Source organism: Salvelinus fontinalis, chromosome 15, assembly GCF_029448725.1.
Source record: "Salvelinus fontinalis isolate EN_2023a chromosome 15, ASM2944872v1, whole genome shotgun sequence".
NCBI classification, from domain to species: domain Eukaryota; kingdom Metazoa; phylum Chordata; class Actinopteri; order Salmoniformes; family Salmonidae; genus Salvelinus; species Salvelinus fontinalis.
In genome coordinates, this window is record NC_074679.1 from 28,403,623 (window position 1) to 28,431,168 (window position 27,546).

Genomic DNA, 27,546 nt, shown 5'->3' on the forward strand with positions numbered 1-27,546 from the left:
TTATTTAGTTGGTCAGGGCGTGAGTTGGGTGGGTTGGTCTATGTGTGTTTTTCTATGTTGGGGTTTTTGTGTTCGGCCTGGTATGATTCTCAGTCAGAGGCAGCTGTAGATCGTTTGTCTCTGATTGAGAATCATACTAAGGCAGCCGGGGTTTCACGTGTGTTTGGTGGGTGGTTGTATCGCGTGTCTGCATTCGTGCCACACGGGACTGTTTGTCGATTGTTTCATGGTGTTCTTTTGTTTCGTGTTCAGTTTCGTTATAATAAGTAATCATGGACACTAATCACTCTGCTTATTGGTCCGACCCGTCTCGCCTCTCCTCGTCCGAGGAGGAGGAAGAATATTACGACGATCGTTACACTCAGAATCAACAGAGGACATAGAAGTCACAGTTTGTGAGTATGTGTTTGTGTATTGTGATGGAAGGGTGGGGTGTGTGTTTTTGTGTTTGGAAAAGTGTGGAGTTAAGTGAGTGAAAAAGGAAAATGGTTGCAAATCCCAGAGCCAATGTGTGTCTGCGAGCAGGGGTTGTGAGAGAGAGCTTTTCATTTTGTGCATTTGGAAAGAATTCTGACCCCTTCACTTTTTACACATTTTATTACGTTACAGCCTTATTCTAAAATTGATTAAATAGTTTTTACTCCTCATTATTCTACACACAATACCCCATAATGACAAAGCAATAACAGGTTTTTAGAACATTGTGCAAACGTCAATAAAAATTGATTTTGAAATTTGTTGAAGCACCTTTGGCAAACGATTACAGCCTCGAGTCTTCTTGGGTACAAGCTTGGCAAACCTGTATTTCTGGAGTTTCCCATTCTTCTGCAGATCCTCTCAAGCTCTGTCAGGTTGGATGGGGAGTGTCGCTGCACTGCTATTTTCAGGTCTCTCCAGAGATGTTCGATCGGGTTCAAGTCCTGGCTCTGTCTAGGCCACTCAAGGACATTTAGAGACTTGTCCCAAAGCCACTCCTGTGTTGTCTTGGCTGTGTGCTTCGGGTTGTTGTCCTGTTAGAAGGTGAACCTTCTCTCCAGTCTGAGGTCCTGAGTGCTCTGGAGCAGATTTTCTTCACTGTAGGGATGGTGACAGGTTTCCTCCAGACATGACGCTTGGCATTTAGGCCAAAGAGTTTAATCTTGGTTTCATCAGACCAGAGAATCTTGTTTCTCATGGTTTGAGAGTCCTTTACGTGCCTTTTGGCAAACTGTTTTTTGTGCTCACATGCACTGTCAACTGTGGGACCTTATACAGACAGGTGTGTGACTTTCCAAATCATGTGCAATCAATTGAATTTACCACAGGTGGACTCCAATCAAGCTGTAGAAACATCTCTAGGATGATCAATGGAAACAGGATGCACCTGAGCTCATAGCAAAGTATATCTTTTTTTACATTATACATTTGCAAAAATGTCTAAACCTGTTTTTGCTTTGTCATTGTGGGGTATTGTGTAGATTGATGGAGAAAAATATGTATTTAAACCATTTTAGAATAAGGTTGTAACGTAACAAAATGTGGAAAAAGGGAAGGGATCTGAATACTTTACGAATACACTGTACATTTGAAAATAAATTATAAATGTTATTTATTTATTAATTGTCCTATCATGATGGAATGGTCCCCAACCCAACACCCTAGACACCCACCTGAGCGACCCATACACTAAGGAGAAGTCCTACACTAAGGAGTAATCTGTTTTATGGGCCTACTATAAGTAGCCTATACTCACCCAAAACAGAAAGATAAATGTGGTCAGAGACCCACTAAAGCAGCACAGCCCATCAAGATTCTGAGCCTGCCTGGCAGGGTTGGTCCTACAAAGCCAAAGCCCCTGGATGGGTGAGCATAATGTACAATTCATTTCTCAAAGCTGCTAATGATAACCTTGACGACCTTGTACCTTGCTGGTAGGGATTTCGGTGGGGTGCCTCCACCCAGGTAGTGGCAGTGCTGGCAAGACTAGCTGCAGTAACCCATGGGGTGGGGGGTCAGACTCGGATAATAAGATAGGGGCAAATTATTGTAAATAATCAAAGGTCTGACTGCACTGAGATGCTTGGGATAATGGTCACAATGGTGGACCAGCATGTGTGTGCTTTAGGGGAAGGTGGTGTATCTGATCTCCACCAGCTAGGACTTGACATTGGTTAATCAAAACAACAGTCTCAACGTCAACAGTCAAGAGGCGACTCCAGGATGCTGGCCTTCTAGGCAGAGTTGCAAAGAAAATGCCATATCTCAGTCCGGCCAATAAAAAGAAAAGATTAAGATGGGCAAAATAACACAGACACTGGACAGAGGAACTCTGCCTAAAAGGCCAGCATCCTGGAGTTGCCTCTTCACTGTTGACGTTGAGACTGGTGTTTTGCGGGTACTGTTTAATGAAGCTGCCAGTTGAGGACTTGAGAGGTGTCTTTTTCTCAAACTAGACACTCTAATGTACTCGTCCTCTTGCTCAGTTGTACACCGGGGCCTCCCACTCCTCTTTCTATTCTGGTTAGAGCCAGTTTGTGCTGTTCTGTGAAGGGAGTAGAACACTGCGTTGTACAAGATCTTCAGTTTCTTGACAATTTCTCGCATGGAATAGCCTTCATTTCTCAGAACAAGAATAGACTGATGAGTTTCAGAAGAAAGTTCATTGTTTCTGGCCATTTTGAGCTTGTAATCGAACCCACAAATGCTGATGCTCCAGATACTCAACTATTCTAAAGAAGCAGCACAACAGTTGTCAGTTGTGCTAACATAATTGCAAAAGGGTTTTCAAATTATTATCCTTTTGAAAGGATAAACTTGGATTAGCTAACACAACGTGCCATTGGAACACACAGTGATGGGCCTCTGTACGCCTATGTAGATATTCCAATAAAAATCAGCTGTTTCCAGTTACAAAAATCATTTACAACATTAACAATGTCTACACTCTATTTCTGATCAATTTGATGTTATTTTAATGGACAAAAAATGTGCTTTTCTTTCAAAAACAAGGACATTTCTAAGTGACCCCAAACTTTTGAAAGGTAGTGTACTTCTCCCATCAGCAAAGAAACTCAAAATAATAATTTTTCTCCGAATGTGCAAATTGTCTGAACAGATCTGCAGGGTAGATGTATGATTTTAAATATGTTATTGGACCATAAACAGATATGGTTCATTAATCTATAATAGAGGTCGACCGATTTATCGGCATGGCCGATTAATTAGGACCGATTTCAAGTGTTCATAATAATCGGTAATCTGCATTTTTGGATGCCGATTATGGCCGACTACATTGCACTCCACGAGGAGACTGCATGGCAGGCTCACCACCTGTTACGCGAGTGCAGCAATGAGCCAAGATAAGTTGCTAACTAGCATTAAACTTGTCTTTTTAAAAAACTATCAATCTTAACATAATCACTAGTTAACTGCACATGGTTGATGATATTACCAGTTTAACTAGCTTGTCCTGCGTTGCAAATAATCAATGCGGTGCCTGTTAATTTATCATCGAATCACAGCCTACTTTGCCAAATGGGTGATGATTTAACAACGCATTCTCTAAAAAAGCACTGTCGTTGCACCAATGTACCTAACCATAAACATCAATGCCTTTCTTAAAATCAATACACAAGTAAATTTTTTAAAACCTGCATATTCAGTTGAAAGAAATTAATGTTAGCAGGCAATATTATCTAGGGAAATTGTGTAACTTTTCTTTCGTTCTGTGCAAGCAGAGTCAGGGTATATGCAGCAGTTTGGGCCGCCTGGCTCGTTGCTAACTGTGTGAAGACCATTTCTTCCTAACAAAGACCATAATTAATTTGCCAGAATTTTACATAATTATGACATAACATTGAAGGTTGTGCAATGTAACAGCAATATTTAGACTTATGGGTGCCACCCGTTAGATAAAATATGGAACGTTTCCATATTTCACTGAAAGAATAAACGTTTTGTTTTCGAAATGATAGTTTCCGGATTTGACCATATTAATGACCTAAGGCTCGTATTTCTGTGTGTTATTATATTATAATTTAGTTTATGATTTAATATTTGATAGAGCAGTCTGACTGAGTGGTAGTAGGCAGCAGCATGCTCGTAATCATTCATTCAAACAGCACTTTCCTGCGTTTGCCAGCAGCTCTTCGCAATGCTTGAAGCACAGCGCTGTTTATGGCTTGTGAAGCACAAGCCCATCAACTCCCGAGATTAGTCCGGCAATACTATAGTACCCATAAGAACACCCAATAGTCAAAGGTATATGAAATACAAATGGTATAGTGAGAAATAGTCCTATAATTCCTATAATAACTACAACCTAAAACCTCTTAACTGGGAATATTGAAGACCCATGTTAAAAGGAGCCACCAGCTTGCATATGTTCTCATGTTCTGAGCAAGGAGCTTAAACGTTAGCTTTTTTACATGGCACATATTACACTTTTACTTTCTTCTCAAACACTTTGTTTTTGCATTATTTAAACAAAATTGAACATGTTTAATTATTTATTTGAGACTAAATTGATTTTATTGATGTATTATATTAAGTTAAAAATAAGTGTTCATTCAGTATTGTTGTAATTGTCATTATTACAAATATATATATAAAAACTTCCGATTAATCAGTATCTGCTTTTTTTTTGGTCCTTGAAAAATCATAATCGGTCTAGTTTCAACCCTTTACAATGAAGATCTGTGAAGTTATTTGGACTTTTACGATTTATCTTTGAAAGACAGGGTCCTGAAAAAGGGATGTTTCTTTTTTTGCTGAGTTTATAAGCTGGAAGTAGAAGCCTAAGTGTTGTTGTTCATTAGTTTACTCCAATCAGGGGAGGGGTGGTAGGGATAGTAAAAAAAATAACACAATAATATATATATATATAATAATAAATACACAATGAGTACAGGGTACCAGCACTGAGTCGATGTGCAGGGGTACGAGTTAATTGAGGTAAATGTGTACATACAACTAGGAATAAAGTGACTAGGCAACAGGATAGATTATAAACAGTAGCAGCAGCCTGCGTAAAAAAAAGGTAGCTATTTAGTTAACTATATAACTAACTAATTAGCATGCTTATGACATGGGGGTAAAAGCTGTTCCGGGTCCTGTTGTATCCAGATTTGGTGCATTGGTACCTCTTGCCATGCGGTAGCAGAGAGAACAGTCTTGGATATGACTTGGATAAAACACACAGGTGTGAGGACCAAGAGCAGGAGTGCAGTGATGTAGTGTCCACAACTAAATCATCTTTTTTTTTTAACTAGGCAAGTCAGTTAAGAACAAATTCTTATTTACAATGACGGCCTAGGAATAGTGGGTTACCTGCCTTGTTCAGGGGCAAAATGACAGATTTTTACCTTGTCAGCTCAGGGATTCAATCTAGCAACCTTTCAGTTACTGGCCCAACACTTTAACCACTAGACTACCTGCCGCCCCATAGTGGAATCTGAGAAGACATGTATCTCAAAAGCATGATGGTGTACTTACTACATGCACATGCTAAAAAAAAGGAATTTGGTGGGTAGATAACAAAGAGTGTCATTGTAGCAAAGTATTTATAAACTAAATATCAAATCTCTTCAACGTTTCGTTCATTTTTATTATATTATCTATAAGGCCTGGCATATTCCCACATTCAAGGAGCTTTCCTTTTTGATTGGGTCGTTTTGCCTAGAAACCTTTAGGCCTACCTATAGAAAAATTAAAAAAACAACTACGCATCTCTGCGTAGCTTGGCAAGAGTGGCCAAAAGGGTGTTTAGGATCCCCAGTGTCTCTGCAAATGTGGAGATGATAATCATTCATTTCTTGTCCTTCTTAGACTCCCTGTCTGGCTCTTGACCTATTTAGAGTGTTTATATGCTGTTTAATATGACATGTAGCCTATTTGAAATTATGTGCGCTTCTTATATTCACCTTCTCATGTTTATTCAAATACTTTTCATTCAAATCATATGGTTTGGTTTCAATACTTCAAAACAAATTGGTAGGTCCAGGTAGTCACAAAATGGATGTGTGTTGGTTAAATTGTGATTATAGTGAATGGAGCAAATTTGGAGCGGCAGTGTTTCTTCTGTGAGCGCGTAGTCGTTGGAAAGGATGTGGAGTGCCCCGGAGCGGTGGGCACCAATGAACTTGAAGCTCTCAACCTGCTCCACTAAAGCCCTATCCTGTAGACTATGCTGCCAGGTCTTTGACCTCCTCCCTGATCGTCTGTGATCAATGCTACCACCGTTATTTCATCAGAAATCGTAATGATGGTGTTGGAGTCATGCACGTCCACAGAGTTGTGGGTGAACAGGGCGTACAGGAGGCAACTAAGTACGCACCCCTGTGGGGCCCCGTGTTGAGAGTCAGCGTGGTGGATGTGTTGTTGCCTACCCTCACCACCTGGGGGCGGCCCATCAGGAAGTCCAGGATCCAGTTGCAGAGGGAGGTGTTAAGTCCCAGGGTCTTTAGCTAAGTGATGAGTGGAGGGCGGGATGGTAGTGTTGAGCCATGACCAGCCTTTCAAAGCACTTCATGGCTATAGATGTGAGTGTTACAGGGCAAATGTAATTTAGACAGGTTACATCATCATCTTGTGTTCTCAGTTAGTTTGTCTAGCAGAATCTTACTTGGAGATAATGTATTGCCTCCCATATGAACAATTAACAGATTCACAAACCTACAAACTCTCAATAGCTGTAATGGAATGGGACTTGAGTGGGACAATTCACACAGAGGAAAGGCAGCTGGCTGTTATTACTCTGTAAAGATTAGATAGAAAATGAAGCACTGTGCTGGAGCCACTTCAGCTATAACTGTTGTATCAGCATCCTCCTCTGCACTGAAAGGTCTGGAGTGGGTTCTCCTCATGTACAGTAATAGGTCTCGTTACAAGCCCCAGTTTATGACTTCAAACACCAATATATAAAGTTAATGCACAGCTATGAGAGCCCACTTACTACTGCATAAAACATCTCATAATGTCACTCCAGTTGGTTTTCCTTGATACTAAGTCAGGGGACAAGGACTTCCGCCTCCCAGCTGTAGCCAAACTATCCATACCAAACCATGAAAGCTATCAGACCGATCTGACAGACATTCTGTTGTGGGAGCAGACATGATCCTCTGCCAACATTTAGTTTCTCTTCTCTAACCTCCTGCTGCTCCCTGAGACACAGCACGTCTAGGAGAGGCAGGTTTCTGACAGACTCAAAACTGAATGGGTGGAGAGGGAGAGCGACAGATGAGAGAGATATGTTATTTTTCTTCCTTTTGACACTTTCAAGAGGTTTACTTGAAACAATTACCTTTCTATTTCATTAGTAACGAGCACCAACAAGGAGGGCAGGATGGAGTTGGACTGGTTATTTGACAAGGGCCTTCCAGTGTGTAGAACTCCAACCAGTACAGCTCTCATTAGTAGGGTGCTCCTGGACTGAACCTGGGGGCTCTAGCCTCCTTCCCCCTACCATCTCCTTCTCCTCCTCCTTCTCCTCAATACCTGCAGAGCTTAAAACAGCACCTGGTTCTCCAGTTTGCCTGCTGAATTTTTCATGATTTATTTTTGTTTGTTTCAGTAAACCTAGTAAAAAAATAAGAACTATCTGGAGAGTTTCCAAGAGTGGTAAATCAGGTATTCTAATTAGAAGTGCTGAGTAGCTGGTGAGCAGCATGCATAAATACACTCACTTTGTCTCCCTAGTGGGAGAGAGCAGTGTGAGTGCTGCTGCCACTGCTGCTGCTTGGTCTCTTCCAGATTGGCCACAGGCAACAGAGTAGAAGATCTCTGGTATAAGAGAAAAACATATACAGTGGGGAGAACAAGTATTTGATACACTGCCGATTTTGCAGGTTTTCCTACTTACAAAGCATGTAGAGGTCTGTCATTTTTATCATAGGTACACTTCAACTGTGAGACGGAATCTAATACAAAAATCCAGAAAATCACATTGTATGATTTTTAAGTAATTAATTTGCATTTTATTGCATGACATAAGTATTTGATACATCAGAAAAGCATAACTTAATATTTGGTACAGAAACCTTTGTTTGCAATTACAGAGATCATACGTTTCCTGTAGTTCTTGACCAGGTTTGCACACACTGCAGCAGGGATTTTGGCCCACTCCTCCATACAGACCTTCTCCAGATCCTTCAGGTTTCGGGGCTGTCGCTGGGCAATACGGACTTTCATCTCCCTCCAAAGATTTTCTATTGGGTTCAGGTCTGGAGACTGGCTAGGCCACTCCAGGACCTTGAGATGCTTCTTACGGAGCCACTCCTTAGTTGCCCTGGCTGTGTGTTTTGGGTCGTTGTCATGCTGGAAGACCCAGCCACGACCCATCTTACATTTACATTTACATTTAAGTCATTTAGCAGACGCTCTTATCCAGAGCGACTTACAAATTGGTGCATTCACCTTATGATATCCAGTGGAACAATCTTCAATGCTCTTACTGAGGGAAGGAGGTTGTTGGCCAAGATCTCGCGATACATGGCCCCATCCATCCTCCCCTCAATACGGTGCAGTCGTCCTGTCCCCTTTGCAGAAAAGCATCCCCAAAGAATGATGTTTCCACCTCCCTGCTTCACGGTTGGGATGGTGTTCTTGGGGTTGTACTCATCCTTCTTCTTCCTCCAAACACGGCGAGTGGAGTTTAGACCAAAAAGCTCTATTTTTGTCTCATCAGACCACATGACCTTCTCCCATTCCTCCTCTGGATCATCCAGATGGTCATTGCCAAACTTCAGACGGGCCTGGTCATGCGCTGGCTTGAGCAGGGGGACCTTGCGTGCGCTGCAGGATTTTAATCCATGACGGTGTAGTGTGTTACTAATGGTTTTCTTTGAGACTGTGGTCCCAGCTCTCATAAGGTCATTGACCAGGTCCTGCCGTGTAGTTTTGGGCTGATCCCTCACCTTCCTCATAATCATTGATGCCCCACGAGGTGAAATCTTGCATGGAGCCCCAGACCGAGGGTGATTGACCGTCATCTTGAACTTCTTCCATTTTCTAATAATTGCACCAACAGTTGTTGCCTTCTCACCAAGCTGCTTGCCTATTGTCCTGTAGCCCATCCCAGCCTTGTGCAGGACTACAATTTTATCCCTGATGTTCTTACACAGCTCTCTGGTCTTGACCATTGTGGAGAGGTTGGAGTCTGTTTGATTGAGTGTGTGGACAGGTGTCTTTTATACAGGTAACGAGTTCAAACAGGTGCAGTTAATACAGGTAATGAGTGGAGAATAGGAGGGCTTCTTAAAGAAAAACTAACAGGTCTGTGAGAGCCAGGAATTCTTACTGGTTGGTAGGTGATCAAATACTGATGTCATGCAATAAAATGCAAATTAATTACTTAAAAATCATACAATGTGATTTTCTGGATTTTTGTTTTAGATTCCGTCTCTCACAGTTGAAGTGTACCTATGATAAAAATTACAGACCTCTACATGCTTTGTAAGTAGGAAAACCTGCAAAATCGGCAGTGTATCAAATACTTGTTCACCCCACTGTATATTTAATCATACTTGCTGTATGTGTACTGCTGCACTGGTGAAATAGAGAGGTACAAGACACATATCATGGATCATAGATGCATCGCTGACTTTGCTGTAGAGCAGTTGCTGTGGTCTGATATGTTTGAATCCCCTGCTCCCCATCACATTAACCCACCTGACACATCTCATGTGCCTCCTCACTCTAGAATCTCAGGGTGGGCAATTCCAGTCCTCGAGGGCCTGATTGGTGTCACAGTTTTGCCCCAGCTCCAGCTAACACACCTGACTCCAATAATCACCTAATCATGATCTTCAGTTTAGAATGCAGTTTGATTAATTAGCTGTGTTTGCTAGGGATGGAGAAAAAGTATGACACCAATCAGGCCCTCGAGGACTGGAGTTGCCCACCCCTGCTAGATCTTGTATACTACTGGTCAGGGAAACAGAATTTTACTCTATTGACTATAGACCTAGAGAAAGTATGACTTGTTTTACCAAACACAAGACTCCTCACAATCTTAAACTAAATATTACATTTAGTCATGAATGATAGTAGTAATTCTAGTAGTGTCCACTGATGTGATGTCATTGATGAAGATGTCAGTTGATTAAGTCATTCACTCTCTTACAGGGGAGTCTAGCCTGGATCCACTGCTCCCCAGCTCTCCAGCCTAGCCTATAGCCTAGCCCAGCTGATGACAGATTGACTGATCTGGAGTCAAAACAGAGTACTGACGGCTGGCTTAGGTCTCTGCGGGAGAGAGAGACATTAAATGGGAGAGGGATGGATGAAATCTGCCCAAACAGTCTGAAAGGTGCTTGTTTTCTTTGTGTGCATGACTGAACAAGAAGAGGTAATTAACTGGCCAAGTGGCAAAAAGGTTGGAGTGATGGATGGGTATTGTGTAAATGGACGCACACGCACACGCACACGCACACGCACACGCACACGCACACGCACACGCACACGCACACGCACACACACACACACACACACACACACACACACACACACACACACACACACACACACACACACACAAGGTTCAGTCACTCACCCTCTTATTTTCACCCATTCCTCCCACCTTTACAGCTTTACAGCAGTGATTCATATCAGGCGCTGCGTGTTCTTGTAATCACAGACATGACAAAGTTACTACGAAAGTTAGCTAGAACCCTATTGTGTTTACTCTTTGGTAACATGAGTGACAATGACAAATGGGCCGCCAGCCATATGGAGTTGTGACTAGCTTTGGGACACAACATTGGGAGTCTTGTGTCCGAAAGCTAGTTGTGACATACAATATCATTGTATGAGGTCATTTGATTGCAGGATGCTTGTTTGACAGAGGTCCATTAATTTATGCATCCTACCTGACCCATAGTGTCTATCTATGGCTGACTGTTTGATAGACAGTGGCATCTGGTTGTATAAATAATGGAAAGGGAGTGGCACTGTAATAGTAGTGTAATAGGCTTCTTCTTGCATATGTCAAATTATACATAGCATATTACACACATACTGTAGCACTGTGGTCACCAACCTTTTCTGAGTCAAGATCACTTCCGCAGTCAAAAAGCAAGGCGAGATCTATCACTCAGAATGTTTTTTAAACATTATTATTCTTTTTTTTAACATTAACCTATTAAAAACAGTTCCGTAGGAAGGAGGTTTGTGCAGTTGGCCTAATAAATTATCACAGCATATTGGCAAAAATGCCTGGCAACATTGTTCCTCTCAGACCATATTATATTTCAAAACTCGAGCTTTGATAATAAAAATTGATCAGTTTGTCACGTTCTGACCATAGTTCTTGTGTGTTTTGCTTGTTTTAGTGTTGGTCAGGACGTGAGCTGGGTGGGCATTCTATGTTGTGTGTCTAGTTTGTCTGTTTCTGTGTTTGGCCTGATATGGTTCTCAATCAGAGGCAGATGTTTTGTGTTGTCTCTGATTGGGAATCATATATAGGTGGCTTGTTTTGTTTTGGGGTTTGTGGGTGGTTGTTTCCTGTCTCTGTGTTTTCTCTGCACCAGATAGGGCTGTTTCGGTTTGCCACGTTTGTTATTTTGTATTTGTAAGTGTTCACTGTTTATCGTTTAATTAAACATGTTGAGCACTGGCTACGCTGCATGTTGGTCCAATCCCTGCTACATCTCTTCTTCAGACGAAGAGGAGGAAGGCTGCCGTTACACAGTTGGTGTAGCACTTGCAAGGCACAGCTGAGAATAAATTGAAATAATTTGCAAGTAATTGGCTTTTTTATTTTACTGGACTGATGGTACCTGCATCTAATGGTCATGTTGCTTTCAAGACAACTGTGAACTTGGGGAGGGAAAAACGAGGGAAAATCATGACGCCAGTGATCTTCAGATTGGAAACTCTGAGCGCTAGAAAAGACGCTAAAGTTTCCGGGTTGGAAATCCGAGTTGGATGACTGTTCAAAACTTTGCTGAGGCTGGAGTTGTGGAAGCTGTTGGTGTTTTGAGCTATCCGTTTGGCCAGTGCAATAGGCACACTCGATTTAGCCACAGTTCTCCCCGTCCGCCAGGTAGTCGTTGTTTGTCTTTTCAAACAAACAAAATGGTTCAAAATGGGAAGTCCTGGGCTGGAGTGTCTGATTCCAGTGCACCTATTGCCAACAGCGCAACATGAATACAATAAAAAGGAGCGCAAGCCTTTATCATTGGCTTTTCTACAGAGATATTTGGTGATCGACTGGGAATGTTTTGAAGATCGACCAGGTTGGTGACCACTGCTGTAGCATTACCTATAACTATACTGAACTAAAATATAAATGCAACATGTAAAGGATTGGTTTCATGAACTGAAATAAACATCCCAGAAATGTTCCATATGCACAAAAAGCTTATTTTTGCACAAATGTGTTTACATCCCTGTTAGGTATGGCATATCAAGAAGCTGATTAAAAAGCACGATCATTTCACAGGTTCATCTTGTGCTGGGAACAATTAAAGGCCACTTTAGAATGTGCAGTTTTGTCACACAACCCAATGTCTCAAATGTTAAGGGAGGGTGCAATTGGCAAGCTCACTGCAGGACTGTCCACCAGAACTGTTGGCAGAGAATTTTATGTTAAGCCGCATCCAACATCGTTTTAGAGAATTTGTTCAACCAGCCTCACAACTGCAGACCACGTGTAACCACGCCAGCCCAGGACTTCCACATCCGGCTTCTTTACCCGCGGGATCGTCTGAGACCAGCCACTCGGACAGTTGATGAAACAGGAGTATTTCTGTCTGTAATAAAGCTCTTTTGTGGGGAAAAACTAATTCTGATTGGCTGGGCCTGGCTCCCCAAGTGGGTGGGCCTATGCCCTCCCAGGCCCACCCATGGCTGCTCCCCTGCCCAGTCATGTGAAATCCATAGATTAGGGCCTAATTTATTTATTTAAATTGCCTGATTTCCTCGAAAGTTCAGCGCAAGCGTTTGCTGCAGTCTTCTCGTGCTCACAACAACATCAAAGCACATGAGGGATAAATCAACTCAAAAAGTTCACCCGCTGTCATCTGAAAAGCACAGGTAAATTAATGTTTGCAGAGCGCTAATTAAGCAATATACCATGTCTAAGGGTTGTCCTTAAGCATGACGCAACGCGGAGTGCCTGTATACAGCCATTAGCCGTGGTATATTGGCCATATACCCCAAACCCCCATGGTGCCTTATTGATATTATAAACTGGTTACCAACAAAATTAGAACAGTAAAATAATACCTCTGCCTGCTGGGAGGGGGTTCTACTAAGCTATATGGAATGTTTTAAGAAGGTCATGCCAAGGTTCATTTAGCTATTTGATTTTGAATTTTAAGAATGACAATTTTTGGCCCATACAAAATTAGCCCATACAAACGCATTGAATAACAGATTCACTACATGGAACAACAGATAGTCCCCCAAAAAATCTAAAGGAAGTTTGTTCTGAAGTGTCTGTCCTATATCTAGGAGATATAAGAACAATCAAGAAACATATTTTGAGAATGTAACCCCTTTATTTTTGGCACCAAACAGTCTCCATATATACTGTACTTCTATTCCTTTATCAACTGGTACCGGGTTACCTTCAGACGAGTCTTGTGAGGCCTGTGGGCATCCTAGAGCAAAACATATACCTGTTCATGAGTCTCACCTTTCCACAGAGGGGTCATATTAGTGTCTAACCCAAACTGTTCAGACACTACAGACAGAAGTTGGAGGATCAGCTGTACCGACTTCAGACGCTTGTGGGGGTCGTAGAGCAAACCGTTTGTAGGCCAAACCATTCGACACTACGGATGATTTTGTGATAAGACTTATTTTCGGGATGTATCATGGTCTGACAAACACCTCTCTAGCTCTGTCACCTTTCACCGCTGATGTGGAAGTGTGACATCTGTGGATGTGGGGGATTGAGATGCATCCAATGCAAAAAAAACAGATATCTCTATCTTAAACTGATGGATTTTTATGGGAATGATTTTATTATGCTAATTCGATTTCCTCAGGGGTGCGGACATCGACTCTAGGGGGTTATTAATATAATATCTGTCTGCCTGTCCGAAATCGGAAACATTGTTTCACTTTTTAATTTCTATCTCTGTAGTACCATACACAGAGGAGCCAATTTTTCTGAGCCAGTTGAAATCACGGACCAACGTCATTATCAAATCAAATCAAATTGTATTGGTCATATACACATGGTTAGCAGATGTTAATGCGAGTGTAGTAAAATGGTTGTCATGGACATAGCCAAGTAAATGCCAATAGAAAAAAAGCTCAAATGAATATGCAGCTGTTACTGTTATTCCAGGTTCATTGTTTGACGTGACTAAGTTAGCTGAAGTTGGCTAGTTAGCTAGCAAGTGACAAGAACATTATCCAGCCTGCATAGCAACCATTTTGTTTAGAACGGACAGCCAGTCCTTTTGCATAGCAACTATGCAAAAACATCTGGGTTGCATCTGTAGAAACATGACCAAAATAACTAACAAGGAGATTTGTCCAGACTATATCTTCTGGTGGAAGAATGAAATTGTATGAATTGACTTATCAAAATAAAGTTTTAATGAAAGTATTTCATTTCTTGTTATTTTAATATGTTGGTAAAAGTGTTATAAAAGCAATAGAGCACAAGAAGCAGTGCTGTATCATGAATACAGTCACAGGTAAATGGCGATGATGGGCACAATAGCAGATGGCCAGTCAACCCATTTACCTGTGACTGTATTAAATAATGATGCAATTTGCTGTTGCTCTTTTGTTGGAAAGTGACTTGAGGTAGTTCTGCATCCATTGGTTTGACTAGAAAAATGAAATAAACAATTTTCAACCATAGTTTTCACGCAAGTAGAGTCATAGCCTAATAACGTACTTAGTTAGACATGAAAGCATTTGTTCATGTATTGATGAATAGGGATTCACTTTGATGGGACATGACTAAGATGAGATGACTAAGATTACTAAGCAGAGCACATACCCTCTATAACACATTTGTTAAATGACAAAATTATATTGTCTAGGCTACTTGGGGAATATACTGTAATGTACTATTTTAATGTTTTGTTTTCCATTACTTAATGGGGTCCAGATATCATCATGAATCATGAAAATAGGGCAGTCTAGAGTACTGTAGCGATGTTAGTAAGCTACTTCAACTGAGACCTTAGTTATTTTGTTTAGTCAGGTGTGAATTAAGTACTTCAGTGGTGGATATTCTATGTCTGGAATTATGTTCTTATTTTGTCATGCAGACAAATAACAAAACTCCAATGCTGTTGCTAATACAGAGTATCTGCTTGGGAAAGTGTTCTGTGTGCTACAGACAGACAGGCAGGCAGCAGTGAACATCTATTTGATGTGGTTTGATGACCCTCCCAATTTGTGTGGCACAGGAGATGTTCCCACAGAGGTAAACAGCATGCTAGTGTGATATCCTGACTCATTGTCTTCTCTAGCTCCACAGCACAGGACCTGGGTGGTTAAACTTAATGATCTGTTGTCCTCTGCTTCTACTGGTGGTTCAGCATTAACTGCTCCTGAAGTCAAATTAGATCTACGGGTCTGCTGAGGCTGTCCAGCCCACTGCTGCTCCAGGGATGGCTGAGGGGTGAGAGAGTTGAGGGTATGAAGGGGAGGGATTACCGCTAGATGTGGTCCTTTTATCCTGGGAATGTAATCTGTCTTAATGGCCTGTGGTCACCCAGGACAGGCCTGCAGCTGTGCTCGTTTGTCTCTGGCCTGGCTGTCAGGGAGAGCCCAGGCTACCTGTGGGAAAGTAGGCCTGTTGGCAGCTCCCGTCCTCACTGTGGGATCTGTCTGTAGGCTCCTGTGGTTTATTGGGGCCTAGTCCCATTGAAACACACTGGGACAGTACTACTGACAGGGCAAAAGGTGTCAGAGAACAAGTAAACAGATATGGCTCAGACTTTCTTAAGCTGTCCTTATGGAGAAATAAGAGAAGGGAGAGTGGAGGATTTCCAGGCATTAGATGAAGCAGCTGTGTTGTTGTGTGGTCCTGTTGGTTTTATACGCCGTTATAGTAAGTATGAAAAACTCTGCCGTATTCTATTGTTTTAACAGCAATAATACTGTTGGGAATGGGCTCTAGTGTGGAAAGACAGCACTGTGTTGACCTACTGAGTCATCGGGGGAAAGTTTCCCTGTACAATAGTGTAGGAAAAAACTGGAAGAAAGAAGGAAGGAATAGGAGATTGCACAATTGAATCTTATGAAGTCAACTTTTGGGTGTGCTGTGGCTGTACTGCCTCTTGCTTCCTTTAACTGAATGGCCACCACAACACAGAGACCTGCTCTGTGGTGAAGGTCACTGCTCCTCATCTGGCAGGCGCTCCGCAACTCAATGGAATATAAAATATTGTTTCCAAGCGTGTTCTACTTTTAACGGAGTGTGTCTGAAAGTCTTTAGTCTGACAAGGGGCCTCATGCGTTTGAAATCGCTATGACCGCTTCCTTATTTAAGTAAGTCATGGTTCGGCTTTCTGTATCCGGTCGGCCGATCTATGGCTGAATTTCATCAGACGGTAAATGTAGATTCCACAGGCATTTCTTTTCCATTGCATGCTGGCCTATTTTCCATAATAAGGCCACAGCATCTGACTTAATTCGTCCCCAGAGTTTAATAAAGATCCTCGTCGACAGTCAGTAAACCAACACAGTGACCCACAAGCCCCCAGGCAAGGGGCACAACCCCAACCTTCCTCTCTCTCTCTCCATGTCCCTAACTCATGCTCCCTCTCTTTCTAGAGTGCTTGTGCTCTGAAGCCTAGTGGTCTTCCACTTGTACCCAACAATGGTTGAAGAAGCTCAGGCCTTCATGTCCCTATCAATGGATGGAACACTTGTATTGTGTTGATGCAGCTCTCAAACTGGACTATTTTTTACACTCACTTGCACCTTTCAGCAATAGATCACATGTATAATAAAATAAACGCATCAGGCCTCAATACATGCATAGTACAGTATGTCACGTCTCATGTATTCCACATTAGGAATTACACAACTTCCTTGGGTCATCGGTTTGTGATAAAAAATATCTTGGAACTTGCCTGTACAATCCAATTTCGTTATCTGTACATCGGAAACAGAAATTGGAAACCGCTTCCTACAGACAGCATTCATTTTTGAGGTGTGCATTTCCGAGAGTTTTGACAGGCTGCAGTTCAGGCTGAAATCTTTTAAGAAATCTTAAAACAACAGACAGACAGAGAGTCAAGGTCATGCCCTTTCTGATTATTTTTGATTTACGGCTTGTTTTCCTCATACCTGATGTGGAGATAATCACCTATTATCTGCCCTTCAGACTCTCCACCTCAAAGATGGGCTAGCATCATCATCTCCACTATCATAACCATCATCATCACCATCAGCATCACCATGATCCACTTCCTACCCCTGACCTCTAGCTCACTCTTCCCCAGAGCATAATGCTCACAGACAGACAGCTTTACAAGGGAAACTCACTCGCTAACCTCCAGAACCTCCAGAATAGCAGATGGGCTGAGCTTTGTGGCTGGTTTTATTGGCACTCCTAAATCAACACCTAACAATAGATGGAGGGAGGAAGGTATAGGATGTATGGGAGAGAGAGAAGGAAAGAGGAATTGATTTATTCCATATAGTCATGCCCTGAGGTGGGATAGGGTTGGCTTGGTGGGAGGGTGAGGGGTGAGGAATGGGTGGAGCCGAAGAAACCAGGGTGGGTTACTCTGATTATGACTGCTCACAACCAAATACGTTTTCCAGACTGAAGCGTGTCCGTGGTGATATGTTATCCCCGCTCTCTCTCTCTCTCTGATTTCTCCCCTGATTTGTCACAGACCTGGTGAGTTCAGAAACGGCCCTCTGTTAAACGGGTTGAAATAGAATGCCTTCACATTAGATCCCTCATACGTATCAGTGTCTTTCTCCAAAGCTCAATGGTCTTTACATTTTAAGCCTCTTTACATAAATGCATGTTCATGTGAATTTCCTCCTAAATCCTCCTAAGAAGATAATTGTAGCTAACATATCCTGCATTAGCCAACATAACCCCACCCAACACTATGTAGGATGATCTACAGTATGAGCTAGTTATCCCAACTATCCCAGCTTTACATACTAGCTATGCATTGCCAATAGTGTCAGTATCATGTAATTCATCATTTATCAGAGTATATCACTAAGTATATAGTATTGAACCCATTTTATCCCATGAAAATCCATATTGCAAGAGGACCAGCATAGTCGTGTCCTGCCCAGGGCCAATCCGAGCAGCAGCCTCTCCTTGGGCAGGCCTATGTGCTCTGTGGGCCTCTCTCTAGATAATCTGCTTGGTGATCTATCTCTCTCATCATGAGGGCTGGATCAGTACTGTGGGTAGATCAGTGAGATATAGGGACTCCTTACACTGCTTAGAGACTCGGGACCAAATGAAGATGATGATGTCCCCTGCCCTTGCTTGGCTGTTAGTTAGAAAGAGCAGGGCCGGGATGATACCAGTATCGCAATACTCGTTAGTATCGTGACAAGTAAACAAAACATGAAGCAGATTTAACTTTAGGAAAACAGCCCTAAAAGCTCAGACACACCTGTCGGATTGTCAAACGTTTTCCTGACGACAGTACTTTGCACCCCTTAACAGTGTTGGCAGTCAATCTTTTGTGTTCACACAGCAAAGACATTGGAAGTCGTCAGCCACTCAGCCTTGTTAAAATACTCCAAACCAGAACGTGTCTGTAGCGTTGTTTAGTAATGTACATCCGTGCGTATTGCTTATGGTCTAGATTCCAAGCTATGTGCGCTAATGTTGAAATTTTTAGAAAGCCCTTGTTGATACTAATCAGATGGTCACAGCTAGATAACTACCTAGCAAGATGATTATCCCATACTGCCAGTGCCAGCCAATAGCCAAATGTTTAGCTAGCTAACATTAGCATATTCCCTAGCTAGCACAACATAGCTAGCTAGCTAGGAACACTGCACTAACTTGGCAGCTAACACAGCTAACTGTTTCATTGGAACTAGCTAATCCATTGTGATTTAATTATAATGTCAATACTAGCTACAGTGGTTAGCTAGCTTGGAGGAAGTAATTAGGGTTGTATGCATTGCGTATGTACAATTAGCTAGCTACCATCCCATAGCCTACATTGCATATGAAGTGTGACTGGCTCGTCCCTGGATTTACGTAGAAAATGCCCTCTATTAAAAATTAAAAAAAATGGGTTGGCTCTCCCGTGCTCTCTGATTGGCTCAAAGTGAAGTTGTTGGCCACTGAGGAGCATTGCGATTCTACAAATAGAAATGGCAGGTTTGTCGCTATTGGGTCGGCACGCATCAGGTACCGCTTTTGACTTAGCAAGAGAAGGAACGGCCTCCCACTGTGATAAGTACCGTCAGTCTATCAGCTGTGAGAATCTCAGTGTGTTTCATGCTTAATGTTAGAAGCATCCAGAGTCACATGTATTTATTTTAGAAGCTATAGGACACAATATTTGACATACAGCAGGTTTTTAAAAAGAGTTTGGTCTGCTTTGTGTTTTCATTTTTGCCATGGAAGAAACGTTGTGATACTGGTATCGTCACGGCCCTTATAAAAGGATGTGAAGTGCAATATACACATAAGGATAGAGAAACTGGTCAGTTTGTATTCTCTCTGTAATGATACCCATTTATACTGTAGGTATAAGGATACCTACAGTATAAAGAGATAAGATAGAGGTCACCTAAAAGTCTCTGTATTGAGCTGCCTTCAGAGGGAGGAGATTTAAAGTCTATGGGTTGTGTCTCTATGGAGACTGTTATATTGGGCCTGCTGTATTAAGTGGCACTGCATTAAAAGCAGTGTATTGTTGTTTGGCCAGGCCGTCTCACTCCTCCTGATCACCACAGAGGTTCACTGGAACTGAGGCCTCATAAACATTATGTATCTGTGGGCTTCTGTCTTAGAGCTCCACTCCAATGGGTGGGAGGTTACCGCACCTTTATACCCCTTCAGAGACTGGGACTGTGTGTTTGTGAGTTTGTGTTTGTGTATGTGTTTGTGTGTGTGTGTGAACACATCTGTGTGTGTGTTTCTGCGTTTACGTCTGTGTACACAGAGTATTTGAGAGTGTAACTACTAATTGGATATCATGAAATTGGGGAGAAAAAGGGGTAAACAACAACAACATAATAATAATACAAATACAATTATATTAATTTAAAAAAAGGGGTGTTAGAACTTCACTTGCATGATGAGGAAAAGCAGCGATGACGTGACTTGTAATCACTAGTGAAAGGCTGGGTGTTGTGAGTGATCGTCAGAGACTCTATGAGCCTCTAGCTGTCAGGAGGAGAATCTTTCTTCACGCTGGGCGTCTTACCGTGTGTTTTCATACTGACTATCATAATATGTAAATAGCACTAGGATCGGCTCAGCTGTTGTTTTATTTTGTGGTTCCCTCTCTAAACCCCCACAACTCCCTTCCTACCCAACTGCGAGGGACACTCCAGGGAGTCTTTTAACAGGCAGAGGGAAAGGAAAAACCTCCACTGGTTTCCTTCTCTAATTTGGTGCAGTGTAAAACCCTTATTCAGGTTCTGTGGCCTTAAGCAGCCTTGGAGAAAGTTGGAGAAGAGTCTGGCAGAGTTGGTGTTCCAAAGGAATGCACAGACTTTGATTTGGTGGAGTCTCTCCCACTAATCCCTCAAACTCCCTTTTCGTTACCTCTTCTGATTTGCCCCTGTTGTTTGACTTGGGTCCAAGGCCCAGGCAGGCGCATCCACCAGCAACATGATCTGCTGTCTCTGGTTGCAGGCGGAGCAGCTCTAGACAAACTGTGTTCCTGAGGGGGAGGATGTGAATGTGGTTAGGAGAGGGAGGGCGGTAGAGCTAGGATCACAAAGGGCAGCCTCCGGGAGGGACCACACCAATAGCCACTGTCTGACACACCTGGAAAATATGAACAACATCAAGGAAACCCCCCAATCAAACTGATATGGAGATATGACGTAGTCCACCATGATTTTCTCTGAATGGGACCATGTTAAGTCTCTCTCTTTATTTCCTCTGCAGGATCCTGGCTACGCAGCCTTCCTATTCGACCAGCTCCAAGTGCCTGGGAGCCATGAGGGCTGCTGTCAGGTGTGTTCTACGCCTCTCCACCAGCTGAGGCAGGAGGCCCTGCAGACAGTAGGCGCCCCGCCCGCGGCCCTGACCCTGAGCCACGCCATGCCTGCTCTGCCCTCCACCACCCTCTCTGGGCAACCTCATAAACTGACACTCTCCTCCTCCAGTGCCCATGTGAGGCAGCCTTCCAAAGCCCACGCCCAAGCCCACACCATCCTGCCCCTGAGGGAGAGTTGGCACAGGGGGCAGGGCTGTCCGCAGGGCTCCTCTGTCTCTGCTGGGCCCAAGACCAGTGTCCAGGTGACGATGGGGGGAGGGCAGCTGACAGGAACCCTGGGATCGGTCACTATCCAGGCCCAGCAGTACCTTGAGGGCATGTGGAGCATCTCCAGAGTCAACAACTTCCTCCCTCAGCCCAGCCCAGTATGTATTCAGACCTTCAAAACTCATCATTATCACTATTGATACAGATACACTATGTCAAAGCACATCTAGGAAAATTTTGTATAGACAGCTTGTTACTCTTGTCAATGTTGTTTTCAAAGTTATTTGTGAACCTTGGCTTGAGAACTTTGAGTGAACAAAGTCTGACAATGGAATGATTACATCTCAGACCTTTAGAGAAATGAGAAGAACCTCACTCAGACCCTGAGCCTCAGAACTCTGCAGGAGAGGTGACCTCTCATTCCTCAGGAGTCATGGCTCCTGGGTGGTACTGGCTACTTGGGGAGACCAAGACTAATGTACAGACCTCCTCCTCAAGGGCAGCTTAGAACCAATGACCACCTTACAATCTTCCTGTAACTCTCATCTCAGGCATACTACCGTATATTGCTCCATACAGACATATTCCTGTAAAGCGTCTGTGTGTAGCTGGTGAGATGACTCAGGCGCAGGACAGCAGATATGAGTAATGAAAGCAATTTTACTCAAATATATCACAATACACGTCGTATAAATACAAGGCCACAAATACGGACCACAATACAATAAACAATTACTCACAAACATGGGGGAACAGAGGGTTAAATAATAATAATAAAGTAACTGAAACCAGGTGTGCAAGACAAAAACAAATGGCCAGAAGGCCGGGGACGTCGATCTCCGAACGCCGCCCGAACAAGAAGAGGTACCGACTTCGGCCTTGTAATATACTTTATTCCAGGGTTATCATTATGTGTCATGTTCGCTGGAATAAATATCGGACCAAGGTGCAGCGGATTTTGAGGTCCACATAATTTAATGATAAAGTGAAACTTAACAAAGACAAAAACAAATAAACAATAAACTAACAACGAACCGTGACTACGGAGGTGCTACGTGCCCTAACTCAAAACAATATCCCATAAAACAGGTGGAAAAAATGCTACTTAAATATGATCCCCAATTAGAGACAACGATAACGAGCTGCCTCTAATTGGGAACCATATCAAGCACACCAACCTAGAAATAATAAACTAGAATACAACATATACTAAATCACCCCCTAGTCACGCCCTGACCTACTATACCATAGAGAAACAATGAACCCTCTCAACAATGTAAGAACCCTCTCATCCCGCGGATCCGCCAGTGTCGGAGGCGGCTCTGGTGCGGGACAAAGAAACTGCTCATCCCGCGGATCCGCCAGCATCGGGGGCGGCTCTGGTGCGGGATGAAGAACCCGCTCAGCTCGTGTATCCGCCAGCTTTGGTGGCGGCTCTGGTGCAGGCCGAAGAGCCTGCTCATCTCGTGGATCCAACCATGGACCCGGGCTGAACACTGTGCCTGGACTGGACCTCGGTGTCAAAGAAGGTTCCTGCCATAAAGCGGGACTGGACACCAGATCTGGACTCGACATCAGTGCATAGGAAGGCTCCTGCCATGGAGCAGGACTGAACGCGGTGTTTGGAAGCTCCGGACTGTGGACCATCTCAGGAGGTTCCGGACTGTGGACCGTCTCAGAAGGTTCCGGACTGTGGACCGTCTCAGAAGGTTCCGGACTGTGGACCGTCGTTTGAGGTTCCGGACTGTAGACCGTCGTTTGAGGTTCCAGACTGTGGACCGTCGCCGGAAGCTCTGGACTGGGAACCGTCACCGGAGGCTCTGGACTGGGAACCGTCGCCGGAAGCTCTGGACTGGGAACCGTCGCCGGAAGCTCTGGACTGGGAACCGTCGCCGGAAGCTCTGGACTGGGAACCGTCGCCGGAAGCTCTGGACTGGGAAGGCGCACTGGAGGCCTGATGCGTGGGGCCGGTGCAGGTGGCACCGGACAGGTGACACGCACTTCAGGGTGAGTGCGGGGAGATGGCACAGGACGTACCGGACTGGGGGATCGCTCTGGAGGCCTGCTGCGTGGAGTCGGCACAGGTGGTACCGGACTGGAGACACGCACTTTAGGGCAAGTGCAGGGAGCAGGCACAGGATGTACCGGACTGGGAAGGCGCACTGGAAGACTAGTGCGTGGAGCCGGCACAAGACGTACTGGGCTGTGGAGACGTACTGGAGACCTGGTGCGTATAGCCGGCATCAATGGTAGCGGTTCGATGACACACTTCACACGGTGAGTGCGAGGAGCTGGCACAGGACGTACTGGGCTGTGGAGGCGCACTGGAGACCTGGTGCGTAGAACCGGCACAGATTTCACCAGACTAATAGCACGCTCCTCAGGACGAGTACGGGGAGCTGACTCAGGTGGCATTAAACTGACTACACGCTCCTTAGGGCAAATGTCGTGCATCTTCCACCAACTCAACAACTCTCTCCGCTCTTTCTCCTCCAATATCTCCATCCACTCTCTGACGGTCTCTGACTCTCTCCATTCACTCTCCTCCAGTTTCTCCCTCTTCTCCCAGACTGGCTCTGGTTCACTCCTCGGCTCCGTCGACCACCCTTTGTGCCCCCCCCCAAAAAATATTTTGGGGCAGTTTTTGGGGCTTTTTATGTGGCCGCGAACCTCGGCGTCGTCGCTGTCCTCCCTTCTCTCCTGTCGTCTGTTTCCACAGCAGACTTTCGTGTCTTGCCAAGACTTCCTCCCAAGTCCAGGATGCCATCTCCTCCCAGGCACGCTGCTTGGTCCTGTTAAGGTGGGATATTCTGTCACGTTCGCTGGAATAAATATCAGACCAAGGCGCAGCGGATGTTGAGTTCCACATAATTGAATGATAAAGTGAAACTTAGCAAAGACAAAAACAAATAAACAATAAACTAACAACGAACCATGACTACAGAGGTGCTACCTCAAAACAATATCCCATAAAACACAGGTGGAAAAAATGCTACTTAAATATGATCCCCAATTAGAGACAACGATAACCAGCTGCCTCTAATTGGGAACCATATCAAGCACACCAACCTAGAAATATGAAAACTAGAATACCCATATAGAAATAATAAACTAGAATACAACATATACTAAATCACCCCCTAGTCACGCCCTGACCTACTATACCATAGAGAAACAATGGTTCTCTATGGTCAGGGCATGACATTATAGGATGTTGTCCTTTATATTGAAGAAAGAGAGAGAGGGACATCTGGACCAAGCCTCTAACCTGTCTCTTATACATTGCTGTGACATTCTACACTAGGGAGTCTGAGAACACTGAGCTAAAAGCAGTCGTCAATTGCTAATATTTTCTACTTCTGTCATTTTTATGTTCTCAATCAGAAGCTGTTTATGGCTCCTCCATTTTATTTCTGTTTTGGGTGCTTCTACTTAATATGGCATTGAAAATCTCTGTCTCGAAAATTGCACTCAATTTACGGCATCCGTCAGTGTTATTCCTCATTCTGGACTCTGAAGATTACAAACAGGTTTTCCTCTTTAACTGTCAACAAGTGCTTTTAGTGGCAGTTTATGTAAGGCTTCCAGAATCTTTTAGCATGTGTGCAATCTAGGGCAAATCAAAAGGCCTTGCATAAAGGCTGAGAGAGACTGACTTGTGTTCTCCTATGTGTCTAAAAGCAATTAGAGCCGAAGGGAGCTAGGATGAAGTGTTGCACAATGCCACACGGCTGAGCCTGGGCCTCCTCAGAGACACATGTTCCTTCAGGATACCACGATACAAACAGCAGAAATGTGCCTGGTGTTACTTTCTAAAGTCCATTTCTTTCATTAAAAAAAGATCCCTCCGAATGACAAAAACCCGCACAGGCCACAGATGATTTGGAGCTGCGCTGTGCCCTAAAGGCAAGTGCTTTAATACACAATTCCCCACTTGAATACTTTGTGGGACGAGTGTTGAGCTCTGTAGTGCAGACAAAGGAAGGGAGATGCCACCTGTTTGACAGCAATCTTACAGAGTGTCTTATTCCGAGGGCTTTACGGCTCAGACACACCAATAGCGTTTGCTGGCCGGGAGTACTTAGCACCCGTGAACGTAATTTGTGAACCGTGTGCTCACCGATTTTACAAATAAAATCGCGTGATCGGCAGACGAACGCTAGATTCATTTTCGGTGTGATGTGTGCCAGCCTTAAGGCTCTATCTAGTCTACCAGCAAACAGCCCATTATAGGACACCATGAAACTTTCATTCAGTGAAAAAGCTCTGGCTTGGAATTAAATGTGTGTTCATTTACACTACAGTTAATAGCTGGGGCAATGGGCTCAGACTGAGTCATATTTGGGTTAAATGGAGGAAACAACACATCCGTCCTCTGGGAGGTCCGCTAGAGAACTCCAGTCTCCCAAAAACCTGATGAAGCAAAGTCAAAGCATCTGTTGTTGAATTCCCCCCTCAGTTCATAATTTAAAACACTCACTTATGAGTTCTAACCTCTGATGTCGGATTTAGTTAGATTAACAACTCCGTCATTCTAAGCAGTGCAGACAACCAGTGCAGACAAGTGTGAGTAGTGAATACTGAACTTAACAGTGGACACTACAAAATGACTAATTGATTGACACAAATCTGTGATTTGCCCTCTGCTCCACAATCAAATGCACGCTAATCTGCTAATACCGTGTGCTCTTGATCCTGGGGGTTTAGAGTGTGTTGTTGGCTGCTAGTGGCCCTGTGTGACCTCTCACTCATCTGGTACCCACTGGAAGCCCAATGGACCATATGGGCTGCTGTCTGCCACAGTACAGCTGGGCGGCATGGCACCCTGCCACACAGGGAGAAAGAGAGTGAATGATGGTGGAGAGTGAGAGAGAAAGAGAGAGAAGGATAGAGGGAGAGAGAGAGTGAAGGATAGAGGAGGGAGAGAGAGAGTGAAGGATAGAGGAGGGAGAGAGAGAGTGAAGGATAGAGGAAGGAGAGAGAGAATGAAGGATAGAGGAGGGAGAGAGTGCGTGAAGGATAGAGGGAGAGAGTGAGTGAAGGATAGAGGAGGGAGAGAGAGAATGAAGGATAGAGGAGGGAATGAGAGCGTGAAGGTTAGAGGAGGGAGGGAGAGAGTGAGTAAAGGATAGAGGAGAGAGCGAGAGAGTAAAGGATAGAGGAGAGAGCGAGAGAGTGAAGGATAGAGGAGGGAGAGAGTGAGTAAAGCATAGAGGAGGGAGAGAGTGAGTAAAGGATAGGGGGGAGAGAGAGAGAGAAGGATAGAGAAGGGAGAGAGTGAGTAAAGGATAGGGGAGAGAGAGAGAGTGAAGGATAGAGGAGGAATGAAAGAGTGAAAGAGAGAGAGTGAACGATAGAGGAGGAATGAGAGAGTGAAGGATAGAGGAGAGAGAGAGAGCTTGAAGGATAGAGGAGGGAGAGAGTGAGTGAGTGAAGCTCTTTTCTGATGAGTCCTCCTATACTGTTCAGTCTAAAAACATTTTCTAGGGCAACATTTAAGGAAAATCAAGAAAGAAATGGATTTATTGTTGTGCATCCCAATGATCCATCTACTGTATACACTCCTCCTCCACCATTTGAAGTTGTTGCTGAAGCCATTGGACCAGGACGGGCCCAGATTAGCAGGGTTAATTTCACCTCAGCAATGGCCTGTCGGACAGTGGGATCAGAGGTCACCGGGGATCCCTACTAGGCTCCGGCTCTGAGAAGCGCTTGCTCTTTAGAATGCTGATGGGAAGGGAGTCACTGAGCCCAGCTGGCCTGAGACAGTCTGTTGAAATCATGCTGTCTCTTCTTCTCCCCCTCATTGCGGGGAAACAGGAGCTATCGACTGTGCGGGGGGTCAAGGGGTTGGGCGTTGAATGGTGGTAGGTCCCCTCATTACTGACACTCAGTGTAAATGGCGCTGGACACATGGCACCACTGTCAGTGCCTAATTACCTGACCAGGGCCCTTAACCAGGGACAGCAGTGGCCTTACTGGCCTACTGCCTTGTAGAGGAGGTTACTTGAAGAGCTTAAGTCCTGAGTCTCTCTCCTGACAGGCATTATGATTTGTTTTTCAAAATCATATGGGTGTCTGTGTGTGTTACAGTGAGCTGTTTATTCTGGTTACACCCCACAACATCCCTCCGCCACCCTCACACCCTACCCTCAATGGGCTCCTCAAACCTGCTGCCATTTTGATTCTAAAACCTGACACCACAATT

At 44.0% G+C, this 27,546-nt stretch overlaps 1 protein-coding gene across 3 annotated transcripts in view; it reads left to right on the forward strand.

Annotated features, from left to right (window-relative positions):
* Positions 1 to 27,546, forward strand: part of LOC129811708 (kinesin-like protein KIF26A) — a 134,771-nt gene that overhangs the window by 52,889 nt on the left and 54,336 nt on the right. For all 3 annotated transcript variants that reach the window (XM_055863234.1, XM_055863235.1, XM_055863236.1), the window contains exon 3: positions 21,020 to 21,496. In XM_055863234.1, the coding sequence (XP_055719209.1) occupies positions 21,020 to 21,496 (477 nt within the window). The remainder of the gene's footprint in view (positions 1 to 21,019; positions 21,497 to 27,546) is intronic.